At 48.3% G+C, this 21,592-nt stretch overlaps 1 protein-coding gene across 1 annotated transcript in view; it reads left to right on the plus strand.

The window, feature by feature from the left end:
- The window catches only part of sorbs2b (sorbin and SH3 domain containing 2b), a 51,827-nt gene extending 30,584 nt beyond the window's left edge, over positions 1 to 21,243 (plus strand). Inside the window, exons 14-27 of the mRNA XM_062524251.1 lie at positions 837 to 893; positions 3,371 to 3,420; positions 4,519 to 4,844; positions 5,420 to 6,384; positions 6,415 to 6,588; positions 6,667 to 7,375; positions 8,808 to 8,887; positions 9,137 to 9,183; positions 9,480 to 9,594; positions 10,109 to 10,237; positions 10,742 to 10,933; positions 17,396 to 17,445; positions 18,063 to 18,169; positions 18,776 to 21,243. Of these exons, the coding sequence (XP_062380235.1) occupies positions 837 to 893; positions 3,371 to 3,420; positions 4,519 to 4,844; positions 5,420 to 6,384; positions 6,415 to 6,588; positions 6,667 to 7,375; positions 8,808 to 8,887; positions 9,137 to 9,183; positions 9,480 to 9,594; positions 10,109 to 10,237; positions 10,742 to 10,933; positions 17,396 to 17,445; positions 18,063 to 18,169; positions 18,776 to 18,837 (3,063 nt within the window). The 3' untranslated portion in view covers positions 18,838 to 21,243. The remainder of the gene's footprint in view (positions 1 to 836; positions 894 to 3,370; positions 3,421 to 4,518; positions 4,845 to 5,419; positions 6,385 to 6,414; positions 6,589 to 6,666; positions 7,376 to 8,807; positions 8,888 to 9,136; positions 9,184 to 9,479; positions 9,595 to 10,108; positions 10,238 to 10,741; positions 10,934 to 17,395; positions 17,446 to 18,062; positions 18,170 to 18,775) is intronic.
- Positions 21,244 to 21,592: the final 349 nt, after the last annotated feature.

Consider the following 21,592-nt stretch of genomic DNA (forward strand, 5'->3'; position numbering starts at 1 on the left):
ACGCTACCATGTAGGGGTAGTACACAAAAAACAAATCATCTATTTCATGCTGAAATGGAGAAAGCCTGCTCCCTCCCCTGCCATGTTAGTCCACTGTGTTGTGCGCCAGAGCTGTGTGACGCTAACGTGTTTGTTGAGCACACAGGAGCACTAGAAAAGGGTGCATGATTGCCACCGCTGTGTGTTTCGCTAGAAAGTGACGTGTGTTCATTACGGGAGTTTTCGCGACAGACGTTTTGAAGTAAAACGTCCCCTTACAGGTTGCTCTGTGGCTGAAAGGCTCACACGATCACCAAGTTGCATGTGTGACTCACACTTGGATTCAGCGTCTTAGTAATTTCATATTTTAAACAAAATGGTGAAGATGAATTAGATGATCAAATGCACTCATTTTTGCAAAATTGCTCCTTTGACCCTTCTTTGAGTGCAACCGTGTGTTTTTATTATTCGAAATAGGACATTGCACCTAAACATAGGACTGTTAACTGGACAACTTAAGAGAAGCCCATGATTCTATTTGTCACCATTGTTAGATATATGCGCAGATATATTAAGATACACACGTTTTACCACTTTGAGCTAATTTGCTTGTGTGATTTTGTGAGGCATATGTGTGTGCTGTGGCCTTTTGTGTGTAGTCACACTATATTAGCATGTTTTTGGTTTCCACTTGGTCATGTGGTGTGTGTGTGTGTGTGTGAGTCTAGCACCTCTCTGAGTGTTCTGAGCCGTCCTGTGTTGTGTGTAACTGTCCCTGTTTTCTTCTCCTCCGTTGACTCCATGCCATCTCATCCCTTCTTCTCTCTGTCCTCCTGCCCATCTGCCCTGGCCACAAGCCTCCCAAAAAACGCCTCGATTATAACCCAGAGAGCGTGCATCGAGCCAAGGCAGAGGTAAACAGAGTGTGTGAGTGAGTGAGTGTGTGTGTGTTTGAGAGTGAGAGAGAGAGAGAGAGAAAGAGAGTGTGTGAGAATGTGTGTGTGTGTGTGTGTGTGAGAGTGAGAGAGAGAGAGAGAGAAAGAGAGTGTGTGAGAATGTGTGTGTGTGTGTGTGTGAGAGAGAGAGAGAGATAGAGTGTGAGAGAGAGAGGGAGAGAGAGAGTGTGAGAATGTGTGTGAGTGTGAGAATATGTATCCGTGCGCATTTGACAAAGAGAAGCCCAAACAAAGCGTGACAGAACGAGCGCCACAGACATTTAAACTGAAACAAGAAGCTGTCCTCTCTAATCAACCCTCCCATCCTCCATGTCCTCTCTAATCAACCCTCCCATCCTCTCCTCATTCCCTCATCAAGGTCCATTGCCAAGTAGAGTGCTGTAATGAGGACAAGTTTGAGAGTGTAAAGTATCAAGTTGCTTAATTGATTGCAACCTGTATTGGCTGTCCTCTATTCTTTTTTTAAGGTTATTTTTTGGGCTTTTTATGCCTTTAATTGGACAGGACAGTAGAGAGAATGACAGGAAGCGAGTGGGAGAGAGAGCTGGGGTGGGATCCGGAAAGGACCACGGGGCGGGAATCGAACCCGGTGTGCGGTGCAGGTGCCCCAGCCAGTTGCGCCACGGCTGGGGCCGCTGTCCTCTAATCTAATTCAAGCATAATGATGAAGCGCCTCAATCATAAAAAGTTGAATATCCACGCACATCCTTAGTTTAGGAAGACATTTTTGACTGGGTGCAGGATCTTCAAGAGATAGAAGCTATACAAAAAGATAAAGTTGTCCGCACACCAGGATATAGCTCCCAGTGATATTTATCGTCAAGCAACGTTTCAAGCCACTGGCTCTTCCTCAATCAAACATTTTGTTTCAGTCTTTTTCAAATTGACGTCAGTGTTTCTCTGTGAGTGTTTCTCCAAAGTGGCTGCAGCACAAGTCCGAGGGACCTGTTGACATTCTGTTGATGTGCTGCTCTCCTGCGTGGGTGTTCTGTATCACGTTACAGCCCTAGTTTTTTTCTGTCCATGCAAAAATAGCCAGCTCGCGTTTCCAACATATTGGAAGTCGTGTCCTTTGTTGTTATCACCAAAAGTGCATATCCCCCACGGGTGAGATAATCAGGAACCTTGCACTGTAATGTAGTGCAGTGTGGAACATACTCATTGGCAAATGCATTTTGTTTTGGATTGATTTAGAATTGCTTGGAATTTGCAGAAGTACGACTAGAATGTCACTTCCGTTTTGAACGTTTTTCCTGCAGTAGAAACCCACGGCGTGGTCAAAAAGACGCCCTTCTATTCAGAGCAAAGGTAGAAAAAAAGCGATTTGACTGTGTGAGAGAAACACAGTGCGTGTGTGGATGGGTGTCTACAATCACAGTTATGGTTGGAAGTCTGCCACAAAACCCATAGCGGGAGCTCCTTAAAGTTGTGGCACGGGGGGGGGGGGGGGGGGGGGGGGCTTTGCGGCCCAATTAAGAGCTCGCTTGAGGGGGCAACTGCCACTTAGGAGCCTGTATTTATGTTGCCTTCCCACAAATGTGTCACAGCCCCGCTGCATTCCGGGCGCCACACATGGTGGGGCCTACTTTTAACACGGCGGTTTAAAAAAGCAACACATAGTGACCGAGGGGTCCACTGCATGTGGAGAGAGAGAGAGAGAGGGAAAGAGAGAGGGTGTGAGGAAAGGAGAGGAGTGGAGAGGAGAGAGAGAGGGGGAGAAGAGGGAGAGAGAGAGAGGGAAAGAGACAGGGGTGTGAGGAAAGGAGAGGAGTGGAGAGGAGAGAGAGAGGGGGAGAAGGAGTGAGAGAGGGAAAGAGACAGGGGTGTGAGGAAAGGAGAGGAGTGGAGTGGAGAGGAGAGAGAGAGAGGGGGAGAAGAGGGAGAGAGAGAGGGAAAGGGACAGGGGTTAGAGGAAAGGAGAGGAAAGGAGTGGAGAGGAGAGAGAGAGACGGAGAGAGAGAGAGAGAGAGAGAGAGAGAGAGCAGGGGGGGCTGTGCAGTAGCTGCTGAGCTTGCCCTAGGGCCTCGACGAGACGAGGAAGGGGGGAAATGATTGTCTACTCCAGCCATGCGTACAAGGAGTTCCCCGCCTTGTACGACATCGGAACGCTGGTAAGTGGAGGCACGCGCGCACGGGGAGGGAGGATTCTCAGAGGTTGTTATTGTTTTTGTTTTGTTTTTTTCTCTCTCTCTCTTTCATCCTATAAGAATAGGCGGACATGTTGAGACAGCCAGACAAAGGCAGGGTTGAGGAGATGTTGTTGACACCACTGGGAGAATACAGTAGGCAGCGTCTCAAGAGGAGTTCCAGTGCTTTTCGCCAAGGCAGCCTCGGCTGTCAATTAACAGGCTACGTTTTACTCCAGCGGGGCTGGCATGAAGTGAATTGTTAGAGAGAGGAAGTCACTGTTGTTTTTGTTGGTGATTTTCTTTCAGACTCCTCTGTATCCAACCTCAGCAGAGAGGAGCCAGGAGCGCCCATCAAGGTAAGGAAGTCTGCACTCTCACTACTCACTATGGCTACAGTACGTTGTGATTTTGCACTTAGATTAACATTTAGATTGTGTGTGTAAATTCTATTGCACCTGCAGTGCCTTTGCCCTATAAATATACACAGCCATGTGTTGTTGGTGTGTGTGTGTGTGTGTGTGTGTGTGTGTGTGTGTGTTTGTGTGTTTGTGCGTGTGGTGGTTTGAGGACGTTTGGACTCCACACTCCTGTCAGAGCCTCCTAGCAGTTTGGCCCTGTCAAGACCAATGATATATGTCACAATGTTCCCAGAGTGTGTGTGTGTGTGTGTGTGTGTGTGTGTGAGTGTGTGTGAGTGTGTGTGTGTGTGTGTGTGTGTGTGTGTCTGTGGGTCTGTGTGTGTGTGTGTGTGTGTGTGTGTGTGTGTGTGTGTGTGTGTGTGTGTGTGTGTGTGTGTGTGTGTGCTAGTTGTGCATTTAACCTCTCTAGTGCAGGTGCAGTTTCAAGCCAGCTGTGACCACAGTTATTTTCTAAATCCATTGTGAGAGTTACAAATGAACACATGCATAAAATGTTACAGCAAGCAACAGCATTTTTAATGGAGGTGCTAAATTGCTACTGTAATGAATCCTAGTCCTTTTTGTAGTGTACAAATGACTGCAGGTTGTGGTATGAAAAGACCTTGTGATGTGACATTATGCTCTCTTAAATTGTGTTTTAGATTGAACAGAAATACCCTCAGGCTGCTCCAATGTATTCCATTAGTCCATGTGCTGTGTCTGATAATGACCTGCAGCACAAGATCCAATCTGCCCGTCACATTATTCTAAAACTGTAGACTCTCAAACTGCCATATTGTCATGTAGTTAAACAGTGCTGCAGTGTAGGTTGAATGAAAATTTACAGTAAACTTTACTGTCCATGTAGAGAAAAAAAAAGGAAATTCAAGGTACTCTTCTTCAAAATGATTTTCATAGTCTTTATTTTACTGGCCATTTCATAATAGAACATTTAAAAAACGCTAAATTATCAGAAAGGGAGTAGCAACATGTACATGTGTTACTGTTTTATATGTACTGATAATATCTTATTCTTATCATGTCCTGTAACGACAGCTCTGCCAGTGACAACCGTAAGAGGCGGAAGTCGGAGCCGACGTCCAGCCAGCCTCGGCCGCACAGTAGCCAGAGCGTGCCCCAGAGCGTCAGCCACCCGGGCTCCTTCCTCCTCGCCGAGACGCCCCGCGCCGGCTACGCCCAAAACGCCGCACCCCCCCGCAGCGGCGGCGGCGGCGTCTACGGCGTCTACGCCCCGATCGCCAGCGCGCCACGGAGCGCCTACGCCGCCCAGCAGAACGTCTCCTCGCCGCCTCGCGCCGCCGGCTACACCCAGAGGAAGCCCCTGAGCAGCTCCACCTCCTCCTCCCCCGCCAGGTCCAAAGGTAAGCTAGCGGCGTGACCTACATTCGGCTCTTCAAAAGCAAACAGCAGACAAACAACAACTAACAACCACAACACGGCTCACTGGAGAGAGAGGGGGGGGGGCGGGGGATGGGGGGGAGTTGGGGGGGCAAGGTGGGATGAGGGAGTGGGCAAGGTGGGGGGGGGGGGGTAATTGGGGATGCATTTACAGAACAAAAAAGAAAGCACAGTCACAGTGTTTTGCATTATAACACAAAGAAATGGAAATCTTTGTTAAAAAAAAAGAGGGGCTCCCCACCCCTACACGCATTAGCTATCGGGATGAATAATTTAGTGTTTTCTGATGAAGTGGTGGTGGGTCTAAGCCTGTGGCCTTTCAATAGTGGTCCTGCTGCTTCAAAGGGAGCTTGCCTCTCGTGCAGTCGTACAGTACGTAGTCTCTCTCCAGTTTTGCTCCTGGGTAGAATTATTCTCTTGATCTCTTGATACCACTGGCCTAGACTACCATTGAGTCTACCCCTGCGAACTTGTTAATGTCTTTTTTTTCGTGTGTGTCTCTCCTCTCACCATGCTGCTCTTGTTGGATGCCTTTAAGGTGGGGACTTTAGCACTATGTATTCAACCACTTTCAATGGCTTAAGTCACGACCCAGATAACTTGCATGACTCCATCCCCCCGTGCGAGAACGCGGACCGGACCGACGACGACGGGACCTCCGGCGCCCCGTTGTCGGTCTCGGGAAGCTCTTCCCACCTCGAGAACGGCTGGCGCTCGGACCAGCTCGAGTCGGATTCCTGGAGCGGCGGCGGCGGCGGCGGCGGTGGCGGTGGCGGGGGTGGCGGCGGCTCGGAGGGACGGACGTCGCCCAAGCTCAAGTCCAGGAGCTGCGACGACCTGCTGACCGAGGACGTGGGCAGGGGCGCCGAGGAGACCCAGGTGCGGTCGGAGAGTACCGGCTCGCTCCTCCACGCCGCCGGGCAGGCGATGAACGGGTCCTGCGACGGTCCGGACAGACACCGGGAGCGCGTGCGGGAGCGCGTCCGGCACCGGTCAGCCCACGACACTCCGGGCTTTCTCAACCTCTACCGGCGGATGCACCACATCGACCGGCGCGACATGATCAAGTCCGAGGTCATCTGCTCGGTCAAGGCGCGCATCCACGACTACGAGCGCGAGCAGCGCAAGGACCGCTTGCCCGGCGGGCACATCGACGGGCACAGCGAGGTGCCCCAGAACATGGTGCCCAACCGCATCTCCCAGTTCGAGATGATGATCCAGAAGTCCAAGTCCATGCCCAACCTGGGGGCCGAGGGGGGCGGGCGGTCGTCGTCGTCGTCGTCGCGCCCGCCCTCGCGTCCGAGCACCAGCCCCAAGCGCAGCTTCTCCACCGACGCCTTCCTGGACGAGGAGCCGCCGGCCAGGAACCCGCCGGAGGGTCGCCCGCAGTGCCCGCGGGTCAACGCCCACCCTCCTCCTCCTCCTCTTCCTCCTCAGCCGCCGCCGCTCTCGCTCCCGCCGCCCGTGCACATCCACATCACGGCGGACCACCTGCGCCTGCCCGTGCCTCCGCCGTCCCACCGCCACCCGCAGCATCACGACTACTCGGACAGCGAGCAGGACGCCGTGGTGTCCGACCTGAGCGACTTCATCCAGATCGAGGGCTCGTCGCTGTGCAGCGAGAGCGACTTTGACCACTGCTCCTTCACCTCGTCGGAGAGCTTCTACGCGCCGGGCCACAACCACCACCACCACCATCACCACCACCAACAACAACAACAACAACAACAACACCAACACCACCACCTCCGTCACCACCACCACCACCACCACCAGTACTTCCAGCACCACCGGCAGCTGGTCAGCACCTGCAAAGGCAACTGCCCGGCGTCCTACACCCGCTTCACCACCATGCTGAAGCACGAACGCGCCAAGCAGGACCACCGGCACCAGCAGCAGCAGCAGCAGCTGCGTGTGGAGGAGGCCGACTCGGGGCTGGACAAGCTGGCCTTCCTGGTCAGCCCCGTGCCGTTCCGCCGCAAGAAGGCCTCGTCGTCCGCCACCGCCGCCGCCACCGCCGCCCTCCGGCACGGCCGCCTGCCGCGCTCCAAGAGCTCCGTGTACGAGGCCCTGGACTCGGCGCTGAAGGACATCTACGACCACATCCAGGCGGAGAAGCGGCGCGGCAGCCTGCCGGACAGCACCATCCTCCACCGCCTGCTGGCCGAGCTGCTGCCGGACATCCCCGAGCGCCACTCCTCGCTCGGAGCGCTCCTTCGCGGCGCCGCCGGCGGTAGCGGCGATGGCGGCGGCGGCATCAGCCCGGAACCGCGTCGCCAGAGCCTGAGCCCCAGCCAGCGCTACCACCACCCGCAGCCGGACGGCATGGCCAGCCAGGACTGGGGCCCGCCGGAGCTGGTGCCGCGGATGCCCCGCAGCGTGTCCTGCCACGCCCGCACCGAGCGCACCCACTGCAGCGGCGGCGGCAGCAGCGTCACGCGACAGGAGGGCCTCTTCCTCCTCAACGGCTCCTCCTCCGAGCTCGGCTATGAAGGTGGATCAGAAAAAATCAACAGCATTCAACTCCACCCTCCCAAACCCCCCCCCTTCCCTCCACCTTCTTCTCCATCCCAAATCAACACAAGCACCCCCTCCCATTGCCACCTGCCTGCCCCCTTCTCTTGTGTTTGAGCTCCGTCCGTTACTCCGTTACTCTCTACCGTCCACTCTCAGTCCACTCCTTTACTCTCCTCTCTCCGACATTGCCATTGTTCCACCTTGTGCCCCTGTGATTGTGCTTGAGTAGTTGAACTGAAGATTTGTCCCCTGGGAAACATGGTGCAAAGCATGACTCCATCTCCCATCAGCCCTCATCTCCAAAAGCACGTGGAGGAAGCCTCTGCATCGCTCGGTTCAGCTGGTGATGTTTGTGTTGTTTTTTTTCCATCCCCTTCAGCCATTCTTCAATGCCATTTGTTTTGCTCTGTTTCATTTGAGGTTCCTTTTGTTTGTTTGTTTGTTTGTTTTTTTCCTCATGTTCTTTTTTCATTGGTGTTTTTTCATTTGTGAGGATGTGATGTCATGTGCCATATCGATGTGACTTTTGTCATCATTTACATGTTTTGTGTGAGTCTGTGGAGGGGGGTGATTCTGTACCGAGGTTAGCTACATCAAATAAGCCAGCCACCATGTTTGAATCAAGCACACAACCTTCGCTTTCAGGGACTCCATGAATAGAAGTGTGGCAGGCAGTTTAAAATAAATAGTGGGAGACACTTAGCTTACCGTACACAACAAACCTATTCTGTTGTGTCTTACTTCAGACAATATCGATCTACAGCCCCTAAACCCCGTGAGAGGGCGTTCAATTTAGCATTGGTCCAGCGTGTCTTCCATTTTAATTGCTTTTAAATACGTCAGGGTACATCTGATTGCTGTTTGTTAGTGATTGACAGCTTGCTTGCTGGTCGAGCTCTGTGCCAAGTCCCTTTAAGCAGATTCGCCGGAGCAAGGGGATGGATCGCAGGGCAGCTGGCACCGAGTCCAGCTCCCTATACTGAGCCCGCTGTATAAATACACTTGTTCCATGCTGTAGATCCATTTCCAGCAGGTCGACAGTATAAATGTGCCTACCCACTGCATGATAAAGTAGGCAGAGTGGTTTTTAGCTGAGGTAGTAGGGGAGATGTTGGAGTGGGCCAAGATCACCTTCACCATGCAGCACGGCAGTCTCAGTAGGTCAAAAGCGAGTGTATTAGGGCGACCCGGGGCTTTTGTTTTTGTTTTTTGTTTTGTTTTTTTTCCTCTAATTGATTCATCGCTCCCCTTCATACTTCACCCCAGATGCACTCCCCCACTCGCGACCTTTTCCTTTGTGCATACCGCTCCCCTTATACGCATGTGGCTGTACGGTGCTGCTTGTCCACTAGAGGAAAGGCAACTCGCGAGCTTCTTACCAGCGCCTCTTGTTTTCCCTCCCGATCCAGAACCTTCCCAGGACTACTCGTATCCAGATGTGGGCCGCTACACTCCTCAGAGCAGGAGGCCGACGCCAGAAGCGACAGAGGTAAGGCTTTCTCTTTCCACATGCCCGCCATATAGGCTCCCAATGCATTGGCCAGTTCATGTCACGGTCAACCAGGTATATTCTCATCAGATAACTCTGGGGTAAAATGTCTGATACTTAAATAGTAACTATTTTAGGGACTAATTTAGATTAGATTCCACTGGAGCGTGGACTATGACATGTATCAGCACAGTATCCGGCTTCGTTTACATCCTCATGTTGTATGCACTATTTTTATGCTCCCCACAGAAACAACCAGCCAGAGCAATATATGACTTCAAGGCCCAGACTGCAAAGTAAGTCAACTCAGTCAACTAACTCATACAAAATGTAAACACTGACCAGAAAATCTTAAGTAATAGATCAATAATTCATTCAACCACTCATTCATTCATTTGTTCTTTCATCCATAATATTCATTTTGTACAGGATTCACTTCTGCTCTGACCCCATATGTGATTTACAATTCAATGTATGACTGTTGTTTGTGATACATGAAACGTGATACATGAAAAGATTTACAATAACTTGAAAAGCCTGCCGTCTTCCGCCTCCTCCAATAACTCATTCTGCCCTGCGTCGTGCTTCACAGAGAGCTGACTTTTAGGAAGGGGGACACGGTGTACATCACACGCCAAGTGGACCGCAACTGGTATGAGGGAGAGCTGCATGGCCGCATGGGGATCTTCCCCATCTCCTACGTGGAGGTTGGTGTGCTCTCGTTGCCCGTTCACACTGCTCGTTGTGTGAGTGCACTACAGTAGGTTATAAATAGGCACATGTGACTGAAGCGCTACAGTATGCGCTTCACTATGGTTGAGTGTGTATTCGGACTAACAGAGCAGTGCTTCTGGCTCTATGGTGTTATGGTCAGGTCATTGTGCTGGTTTGGTACCCTGTGGATTTTGGTTTGTGGCTTGTTACAGGATAGAAATAATTAAACAGAAAGAAATCGAAATATCAGAATTTATTAGCTTTCCCTTTATAGACACGTGAACTCTATAACTTACCTTTAACTTTTAATCCTGTGTTGTCTTCCTTTTTTATTCTACAATGTTCAGCACTTTGTATGTGATATAAAGTTCTACAAATAAAATGTGTTATTATTACTATTATTATGATTATTATCATACAAACTGTATTTCAGTTTCATTTTCTAGGTGCATGCGTCCTCTTGTGTCTGATAGTGTTTGTTAATATCGGTTCTGTCTCCCTCCACAGAAAATCTCTCCATCGGAGAGGCAGCAGCCGATCAGGCCCCCTCCCCCAGCCCAGAGCCGAGAGATCGGGGAGGCCGTGGCGCGCTACAACTTCAACGCCGACACCAACGTGGAGCTCTCTCTGAGGAAGGCAAGGCTTTGGTCTCCGTCTGTTTTCTGGTGATAGCTCACAGCTTAAGATTTGGCTACTAGTATACTGTGTGTTTATATATTATTATTATTATTATTATTATTATTATTATTATATAGACTTTCGGGTCTATCATGGGGGGTGCGTGATAATTCACAGTGTAAACAAAATCACATTTAGGAAACAACTGAAGGAGGTTGTTCTGATGTTCTCACTTTGTTGAACACCTGTTAAAATATAGCAGGTCATCGCCATCAGCCTTTGGGCAAGGCACTGTCTTTCACACGTCTAATGTTGCTGACCAGTGACCTTCAGTTTAACAAGGGTGTTATTCAGGGAAGCTCCCTGCTGTGTGTGTGTGTGTGTGTGTGTGTGTGTGTGTGTGTGTGTGTGTGTCAGCGTGTCAGCATCAGCCATGCCTTGCAATGTACAGTAAAAATGTTAAGACCGGAAGAAAGTCAGGACAAAACCTTTGGTCTGAAAAATCTGTCTCATTCTCTGTAGGGTGAGAGAGTCATCTTGCTCAGGCAAGTAGATGCCAACTGGTATGAGGGCAAGATCCCTAACACCAGCAAGCAGGGCATCTTCCCCATGTCATATGTGGACATCGTCAAGAGGTCATCCGCCAATGCCAAGGACAGCACGATACCCCAAAGCCTCTCCTGTGACAGGGCCCTCAGTGCGACCTCCACCAGGGTAAGGCAATCTTCCCATCTAAAGATCCACACAGCTCCTTTTGTGGGACTTGTGCTAAGACATAAGTGAACTTGGGTTCGTTTGAGTTCAAGCACAGTTTTGAAATAGTCTCGTCTGTCAGAGTCTGGTATCACTTGACTTTAACGTGAGATAGAACATACAGTACCTGGAACAAATTTTACTTATCTGACTTCATATAAAGATACAGTTGGACTTTCAGAATGGTACAACTAAAACGTTGGTTGGTTCAGTAAGTAGTAGTTTCAGTGGTGCAGTGTTGTAGTGGTGAAAGCCCTCATACCTAATAGGTGTGGGGAAGGGGTGACATCACTGACTGACCCACGTCTATTCCAGAACCTGCCATTGCAAGTTTATGTTGCTTTGGATAAAAAAAAAACGTCTGCTATATTTCAGTTAAACCTTATTTGTGTAGTTTGAGCTAGATACTTCAAATAAAATAGCATAATGTTTGTCATTACAAAAATATATGACAGGAAAGTGGTGATTGTGGCCATTGTGCAGTCCCACTTATAAGAATGTGCTTGATAATACTATCCAATTAAATGTATCAGTTTTATAAGCTAAGGTATGCATTCTAATACCTTCGGTCAGTTGTGCATTGAAGTCGAGCAATTAAAAGTCATGGGCCCTTTGTTTAACTTGCCAGATATCAGCGATCGGATTACTCTTGCCTGTCTTGACACTGAGCTGAAACCTAACACCAGATCAACACCAGCCATGTCTGAATTTTGCTCACAGATATAAGATTCAGTGTCCCCCTCAGTCTTGGTGAAGTTAACACAATATCATCATTATATAGTTAGAATTGAGGCGATAATTCCCTCTGAGCAGCAGAGAAGTCACTGAGTAGCTAGGGGCCTAATCCAATCCCCGGCTCGCATGACTGAGGAGAGACGAGGCGCTGGATTAAGCCTGATTAATGATTCAGTCGTGCCTCGGGAGGGCTTGATTCTAATTACGGTCCCGTATCAAGAGTCACTACGTGACGCGACATGCCGAGGAGTGAGTTTGGCGTCTACTAAGCACCTACAGCAGAATGTGTCACGATCAGTGCAGGGACTTTTTTTCTGTTTTTTTTTTCTGATGCAAATGGTGCATGGTTGATTAAGGTTAGGATTGTGTTTCTTTCCTCGGGCTGTGTGGAATGTAGAAGCAGAAGAAAGCTGAAAGCAGAAAGACTTTGCATTTAAAATAGCTCATCATCCTTATTATCAGCACAGCCAGAGGCAATGACATGGAGACCTTATTTTGTGTTAGCAGCTCCTGCTGCTGGTAAAAGGAAAGGAAAAGAGCATATCAAGGTAGACTGCAGAGTGTTGGGTTCTACCGTATGTTTAGACTGTCAACAAAAACAAACTTACATGATCATCGGGAATGTCGTAATTACATTTTCTGTTAATTGGTTTAGTGCATCTGTGTTTTTCGACAGATGAAGTAACTGAACACTAAAATTGGTCTGATGCTTTTTAAAAGCAGAATAGAGAGGGAGTTTTAAACTTTCATATTGGGACACTGTCTAAATGGGAAATTCAGTCCTAATTTTTGACCATGCTAGAACTCCTGTGAGCACATTTTAGGGTAAGGGTGGCATTGTTGTTTTTTTTACAAAGATCTGCCCCTTGGTGTAACGAGGCCATGTGTTTCCATAGCGACATACAGTATATGAATCTCTTCCCCTTTTCCATGAGTTCACTCTTTCTGCATTGTATTTGCTTTTCCCCTTCTCTCTCTCTATCACTCTATCTTTCACTCCCTCTTTCTCTGCTACGTCCTTCCTTGACAGCCATCCTCTGTACGCTCTTGCTCTGCTGCCACGTCCCCCGCCCCCTCCTACCATCAGGGCACCTCCCCCTCCCGCTCCCCTGCACTCCCCCAGCAGCGGCCGTCTCACCTGCAGGCGGTGACCAGTGAGTGGCTGGCGCTCACGCTGGGCCTCTCCCCGTACGGGACGCCGGCCCCCACCCCTCCCCCGTTACCTGCCGGCCTGCGGTCCGAGCTGGAGGCCCTGGAGGCCCTGGTGTCGCCGTCGCCCGCCCCCTCCTCCTCCGTGCTGGGGCCCTCGCCCGTACCGCTGTCCTCCACGCCCGGCAGCCTCACGCCGGGTCCCAGGGAGGGTCACTTCATCCCCATCGGCTCGCCGAAGGGCTATACCTGCTCCCCGGAGCCCACCCCCTCTCCGCAGCCCTACCTGGCCTCTGCCTCCTTCACGCCCTCCCCGACCTCGCCCCTCGTGTTTGACCTTGACCCCCCGTTCGGCAGCGTCATTGAGCTGGTCCCCACCACCACCAGCAAGTCCGCAACAACGGGCACGCTCTCACCCAGACTGGATCAGCAGCTCCGGAAGAGTCTGACTCCTGAGAAGACCCTGGAACCTCCGAAGTCCCCCTCCCCCCCAGCCAGTGCCTTTAGCCCCATAGAGCTGGTTGTGTACGAGCCTAATGAGAGACCCCAGGAGAAGACCCAGGAAAGGCTTGTCCAGAGTCCCATTGAGGGGTACTATGAGAGACCCCAGGAGAAGACCCAGGAAAGGCTTGTCAAGAGTCCCATTGAGAGGTACTATGAGATACCCCAGGAGAAGACTCAGGAAAGGCTTGTCCAGAGTCCCATTGAGGGGTACTATGAGAGACCTCAGGAGAAGACCCCAGAAAGGCTTGTGAAGAGTCCCATTGAGAGGTACTATGAGAGACCCCAGGAAAAGACCCAGGACAGGCTTGTCAAGAGTCCCATTGAGGGGTACTATGAGAGACCCCAGGAGAACACCCAGGACAGGCTTGTCAAGAGTCCCATTGAGGGGTACTATGAGAGACCCCAGGAGAAGACCCAGGACAGGCTTGTCAAGAGTCCCTTTGAGAGGTACTATGAGAGACCCCAGGAGAACACCCAGGACAGGCTTGTCAAGAGTCCCTTCGAAAAGTCTTATGAGAGACCCCAGGAGAACACCCAGGACGAAGTCCAGGAAAGGCTTGTCGAGAGTCCCTTTGAGAGGTCCTACGAGAGACCCCAGGCACAGCCCCACCTGGGGTGCCACGAGGAATCCTTGAGCCAAGATGTTCTGCTGTCCTCTGGAGATCCTGACGACGAAGAGTGTGAGGAGGTGAAGTCCATCATCAAAGGCAGCCAGCTGAAGCGACAGCAGCCGCAAGCGAAGGAGGAGGAAGAAGAGGAGGAAGGCTTTTACTCGCTGGGCTCCGACTTCACCGAGGAGCTCCCCCAGCTCTTCATTGAGGAGGAGCCGGGCGATGGGAGCCGGACGGCGGGCAGCGACCTTTTGACCTCAAACCGTTTCACACCTGTCCGTACTGAGGTTTCAGACCGAGAGGTAGCTAGCCCCTGGCATGCGAAAGCCTCTGTGGTTATGTGTTGGTTATGGTTGCGCCTGTCTTCGTGCTTGCATTAACCCCGCAGAGTTTTACGCGAAGCCTAACACTAGTGATCAGCGCAGTCCAGTTGTTTTGCCATCCTTCAGTTCTGTTCAAGTGAGCGGCATTACATGTTGGTACTGTTGCTTTATCTTGCTTAAGTTTTGAGGCATTGGCTTGGAGTGTTTTTTTGTTGTTGTTTTTGTTTTTTTGCTCATTGGATTGGTCTGGTTTTGGTTGTGGCCGTTTTGGTTGATGTATGAGCAAACGGTTTAAATCGCATCTTCCTTTTTCCATCCCCTCACCAGGCTACGGTTACCCAGGGTGCATCACTCCGCCTCTCGTCCCCTCCTTCCCAGCAGCCCCTGCCCCCCCCACGGGGCGTCTCTCCCAAATCCTCCCCCACCTCCCCCCGCTCCACTCCTCCACTCCCCAGTATGTCTCAGTCCCCCCCTCTTTCCTCCAAATTCTCCCCCCACCTGGAACCCAGATCCCACAAGGTCAAGGTAAACCCAAAGTGCATTTGAGTCTTCCGTACGTGTGTGTGTCCATAGTCTTTCCTGCGTATATCCTTGTCTTTAACACATATTATCACATACTTCAGTGTAGTTTCAATCTGATTAATATTGTAAGCTCTAACACTTTTGTAATTTCATAGTGATGGACGGCTCTCCCACAATGTTGGTGTATGTCAGAGTCGTGAGAGCCCAGCAAATCTAGCTATAACTCCTCCAATAAGTCTCAAAATAAGCCCTTTATTCTGTAACGTGAACGGGAATGTTTGTCTTTGTAAACCCAGCTTACTTTTCCATTTTGTGTCCATTGTTTTCGGAGGGTTTCAGTCACTGCTATGGCAACAGTAAGAGCTGAAGCACCCGTCTGTTCTGTGGAGCTAATATTAGCCCCATTGTAGTAGCACATATTTACCCCTCAGCCTCTTCTGACTCCCCTTTTGCCCTGTGTCGGATTCCACGCGGCCTATTTCTGTATGGCTGGTGTGAGGCTCACAAGCCTACTGTAGCCCCTCGCTGCTCAGTTCAACGGACTGGAAACCCTCGCTAGCATGCAACAGAGTACAGACAGTACCATAGGCTGTCACAGTCAAGCGTGCCACCGCACGTGAGATCAGGGTGGCAGTTATGTGTGTCGTTCGATTTCAAGACAGATTACAGACAGATAAATCAATAACAGGTTGCTGTAGTGCTGTAGTTCTATGATATTGTATGGAGATGTGCTGAATTTATGGTGAAATGTGTGGTGTTTACGATTAGAGGTTTGAAGATACAAATGTCCTTACTGTACAGTATATGAAGCATGAGTTTGAGTGGTATGTAAGAAGTGCGTGTCACACACTGTGTGTGTGTGTGAGTTTGTCTGTGCACATGAGCATGTCTGTGTGTGTGAGTGTGTCTGTGCACATTGGTGTGTCTGTGTGTGTGAGTGTGTCTGTGCACATGAGCGTGTGTGTGTATGTATTCACTGTCATAAATAAATGGCCTATTGGCGATTGTGGTTCTTGCAGCCCGGGTCGAAGCGTGATGCCCTCGTGGTGGGCAAGCCACCACGTAGCCCCGTGATGTCTAGGAGACTGTGGCTCACCCATTAGAGGCCAGAGCTTTTCACCCTCACATAGGGTATGGGCATGACTGCAACCCTGTGTGGTGTCAGCAGCTATGCCTTATGGGAAATGAAGTTTTTTACAGTTCAGGTTGCTTTGATCATGCATGCTCTGACATGAAACAGCTACACTGCACTGAATAAATCCCTCAAAAATCTTGATTAAAATGGTTTAATTACAAGGCACATTTGGTTAAAGGTATTCTATTTCCGGTGTGTCATTTGTTTCAACATGTTTATATAATAGCATGTCTAGCTCAGAGTGTTTGTGGTAACTAAATTGCTTGGGATGAAGATTCTCTGCTGTGCCTAGTCAAGATAATACGCTTGTGTGTGTGTGTGTGTGTGTGTGTGTGTGTGTGTGTGTGTGTGTGTGTGTGTGTGTCTGTGTGTGTGTGTCTGTGTGTGTGTCTGTGTGTGTGTCTGTGTGTGTGTATCTGTTGGGGTTATGCCGCATGTGGTTCTGAATGCCTGATCCTGATTTGGTTGTTCAGGAATCATTCTGACAGTTTGAAGCAGAGGTGCTTTGAGTGCTTATTCTCATTCTTGTTTGTTTATTTTGTGTGTGTGTCGGGGGGAGGGCTGTGTGTGTGTGTGTGTGTGTGTGTGTGTGTGTGTGTGTGTGTGTGTGTGTGTGTGTGTGTGTGTGTGTGTGTGTGTGTGTGTGTGTGTGTGTGTGTGTGTGTGTGTGTCTGTATGTCTTTGAAAGGGGGCATAAGTCACAAAGGAGTTACTCTCACATTGGAACAAACATTCTGACTGGAGACTGGTTTTCTGTGAGCCTGAGCCCAAGAGTCAACCCTGTTTGGCGTGTGCGTGCTCTTGTGGTGTGTTGTGTGATGCTGAGTGTACGAGGGGGGCTGAACCTCTGTTTCCTGTGCTCGCAGCCCAAACGTGCTGTACTCCCCAAGGCTAGACAAGTGGCCATTGCCCCCAAATGTCCTCCAAACAAGGGGAGTACAAGCCTTGCTCTCAGCGTATCTGGTTTTCCTATGCCATAATTATGCTGTTTCTAAGCCTGTGGCTTGATGGATGGCTCTTACTGTAGCTAGCATTTGCTGCTGTGATGATGGCAAATTGAGATGATGTGGTGCTCTTACAAGTTATAGCCAAACCATTAAACATCAAGCGGATGTGGCCATTCACTCAGAAAGGGAGTGCCAGTCAGACCTAAATTGCCTCCCAGATGAGGAGCCTTCACCCTACAGAGTAAACTACATGCTCCCTGACACAGTTATACCAGGTTCGATTGGTTCACAGACCTCGGGGGGGATGCAGTAGACTATACAGTACACATTATATCACCACAGGCTTGGTAACATGGCTTTGTATTAGAAAATGTTTTTGCATTTTGTGCACAGTGCTACATTGGGTGAGTGTCATGAGACCATGTGCAGCAAAGAGAAACAACACAGTGATTATGGTGCATCTGTATAACTCCACTTTTGGTGTCTTCTCTCCCCAGTCTCAGAGACAAGCTTATGTGCAAGATCCACTACAAGGGACTGGCGAACCGTGAGTGTCTCTCAACTTTACGTCATTCAGTATTTCCTTCATCTTCAACACTGTTCTCATGGTTCATCCCTACAGAAATTAAATGTTTGCAGCAGATTTTCAGTCACCTGTGGGTGATATGTTGCAAACAATGAATTCACTATTAAAATATTACCAGAAAGTTGCTAATGTTAGCCGCTAAAGGCAAACTCCTAGCAAAATTTTGGCCACTATGAGAAGTTTGCCACCAGTAGCAAATATGTTCACCGGTGATTCTTCACTCTTAGCCAATAATGGCAAACTTCCAGGGAACTTCTGGTGACAAACACAATTTGCATATGACATTGCTGCAAATTTGCTGCAAAATAGCTAGAAGTTAAGTGAAACTGTTGGCCAGAAACCTAATTTGCATGTGAAAATATGACCTTGCTGCAAAAGACTGCAGCAACTGTTTGCCAGATACCAAACATTTCTGTAAGGGATATCATACCTTTAACCAAAACATCACAAATGTATTGACACAGTGTTGGCACATTGATATCTAAACAAAATAAAAATATATATATATTAAAGAGGTAGTACATTTGTGGAATACATGAATGTCCTAAAAAAACTGAAAACTAAATTGTCTCTTTCAGGTTCCAGGCTCTTTACAACTACGCCCCTCGTAATGAAGATGAGCTGGAGCTAAAAGAAGGAGACATTGTTGACGTCATGGAGAAGTGTGATGATGGTTGGTTTGTAGGTAAGTTTGGATAAACCTCCAATTCACCCATATGTTTACAAATCAAACCACATTTGCTCAATATTTGCATGTTTTGCTCTATAGTTGGACTACTAGAATTATAATGCTCACCATTGTCATCAGTATTCCCCTGAAGCTGCCTGAAGTAGAAGTGTGTGTGTGTGTGTAGTAACAATGTTTACCAGTAGAGGGCACACTTGGACTTTGTTTCACACTGAACACTAAATTGTCTCTGACTGCCGTGTAACTCCAAAGATGTCCCATTCATGACATCAGTGTTCTAATGTTTCACATTCACCTCATTATGAGGCTTTTCTGTTTTGATCCCAGCCACGTTCCTCTGTGAGTTGTTGATGCCAGAATGTTGAATAGTATGACACAGACTTGCAAATATCAGAAGATGAACTCCACACATGAAAAAAATACGTGTGGATAGGAAAAGCATTGCGTGCGATGCAAATTGATTTATGTAGAGTATACTGTATAAGCTAACGGTTCACAGTAGCTGTAAATAGACTGTAAACCATGCTGTTGCACAATAATTGTTTGTGTTCTGTGTTTGTGTAACTGGTTGTGATTTAATATCGACGCTCACTTGTTTTTTAGGAACGTCGAGAAGAAGCAAGTTCTTTGGCACCTTCCCTGGGAACTACGTGAGAAGGATATAACACGAGCGCCGCGACACACTTTTTGCTGCCGCTGAGAGCTGATCCCCGAGGGAAGAGGACTGACCGAGAGGCTCTGTTGAGGAGCTGCCACCACACACACAGTCCACTGTCGAGCAACGATTCGCCAACTGCAGACAGACAAACAAGCAAACAAGCAAACAAAAACAAAGCGGCCCCTAGTTTTCAGCTCAGTGAGACTCAAATATATATTCCAGTCATGAAGAACAAGTGGCTCCACGGCAGGACAAAGTGGCATTGAGAGGGGACTGAATTGCACCCCATATGGTATTTGGTTTTATAGGTATTTTTTTATGAAGTGATTTTCGGTCCGTAACAGGAAGAGACGACTGTGGCACCCAGATTTGGTGGACTGTTATGGACACTTCGACGCAACTGAATGAGGACAAATCTTCACTGACATGTTTGCCTTTCAGCAATGCACATTAAGTTTAATGTAATGAAGAACCAAGTGCCCTATTTAATTTTTTATTTATTAAATGGTATATATATTTTTTTCTCTTCTCTTGTATTTGGGGTACATATACTTTTTCATTGTTAAAAGAGGGCTAGATTAGAGGAGCTCATCATTTGATTTTTTTTTTTTTTTCTCAGACTCTCAGACGTGCGAGTCTCGCCTTGTTTCATTCTGTCATGGTGCAGATATGAGTCTGAGTGCAGCTGCCTCACAGTCCTGAGCTGCGTCTGATTCTGCCACGAGTCCAGCCCAGTCATGGCCCACATCCTGTGGACCCACAACTGGACCAGGTCTTGGGGGGTCAGATGTGGTTTAGGTTTGCGTTACATTTGTGCCAGACTCTTAACAGCTTTTGTAGCACCCCATTCCGACAAGCAATACACTCCTTATCCTTATACCACCCCACCTGAACTGGCTTCAAGCCAGTGGAAAGAGTTCACCTGACTTTTTCATGATATCACACCTCCCCATCCCCCTCCAGTCTTCAACCCCGACCACCCCCCCCCTCCCTCCAGACATTCCTCACACACCTGATGGACTGTACACCTGAGCGCGAATCACAGACCTTGATGATTTTTTTAGTGATATTTATAAGATACCCCCTTGAAGAGGACCCGTGTCTGTAAGGGATAATTAGTGTACATCCAATTAAACTGTCCACAGCCTGGCAAATAGGTTTCTCGGTCCTCTTGCGCTGGATGACTGTGTAGATCAATGGGGTTCCCCACAAAAGCTTCTCGTGTCAAGATGGATGGATGTAGGGAAGTGGAGAGATGGAATGAGAGGATGAGTCTACTGTAAAGAATCTACTGTATATCTCGGCAGTCTCAGTGTTTTGTACCAGTCACCATCCACTGTTGTTATGGATACGGTTAGGTCAAGAAAAAATAATCAGATCGATTTTATTTGATCATTCTGGAGATTTCTTTCCACTTTTGAAAAAAAAAAAAAATGTTATTTAATATATTTTGGTAATTTTGCAATTCCATTGTACAATTGTGTCAATTAAATATTTGTGGTAGCCCCAGAATGGTGCATTTTGCAACCAACAATGCTAATGATAACGTATTGGTTATGAGTTTATTGTATTCTTTATATTGTCAACTACAGTGCAGACTTTAAGCAAATATGCAAATGTTATGTAATCGCAAATTCATTTCCAAGTTAAAGTTTAATTATTCTGATGTCATTCAGGTGAAAGTATAAAAAAAAAATTGTGATTTTTAAAACATTAGAAGCACCTTAAAATTCCATAACTTGGGATTTTATCTTGTTACACTGCCTGATGTCACCACACTGAACCATAGTGAATCTTTTTTTATATATATAAAATATATAGATATATAGATGATATAAGAAGCTATAATTCAAGGAATGCCTCTGTATAGTTAAGCTTGCTTCTCCTGTCTTCCATTCTTTGTGGTTACATTTGGAGTTCCCAAGTCTTCACTTCAGCCAGCATTTATGCAACCGAGAGTACAGACGAGAAAATGTATGTGAAACCCCAGAAGATGATGTCAAATCCAGAGTGGACGTCCCAGTGGAGGAGGGGCATTGTATACCAAAAGTATGAGAGAGAGAGAGAGAGAGAGAGAGAGAGAGAGAGAGAGAGAGAGAGAGAGAGAGCGAGAGAGAGAGAAAGAGCGGGCATCATTGAGTCTTGTCCTCAGAGATGCAGATATGAGGTTGAGAGTGTTGGATAGCGTGGTGAATTTTGAATATGGACGTATTGAAAGTGATCCCCCCCCTGGACGGTCACGTTGGCTACTTTTGTCGACGGCGTAGCCACCGGGCTCACCATCTGGAGGGATACTCTACAGAGCGAGAGCTGGCAAGCCAAGTGTGAGGTCAACCTTTATTTTTTTAAAACTCTTTTTTTTTTTTTTTTTTTTTTGGTGGAATTGTACATTAAATAAATTCTGTCTGACACACATTGTACTTCTACTCTATTTCCTTTCCACACGTTGAGGTCTAACAACGCTCTGAAAAACGTAGGCAAAATAAGCATTTTTGATTCGTTTGAAAATCAAGACTAAGTGAAGAAATCTTGGATTGTTCTGTAAATAAATATACATCACAGTAGCCAGCTGCACACTGTAGCGTGCTGATTGTTCTGACAGGCCAGACAATGTGACGTCAACATCCAACTACTACATAACTCACAATAACACAACAGCAACAAACATTACATTCAGAGTCTGTCCATGCATGTCTAACAGCCACCGCCCTCCCATTCAGTCAAGACAGTCAGACACAGCTCTCTGCACTAACGCTTCTCTC

This window comes from Sardina pilchardus, chromosome 21, assembly GCF_963854185.1.
Source record: "Sardina pilchardus chromosome 21, fSarPil1.1, whole genome shotgun sequence".
NCBI lineage: Eukaryota > Metazoa > Chordata > Actinopteri > Clupeiformes > Clupeidae > Sardina > Sardina pilchardus.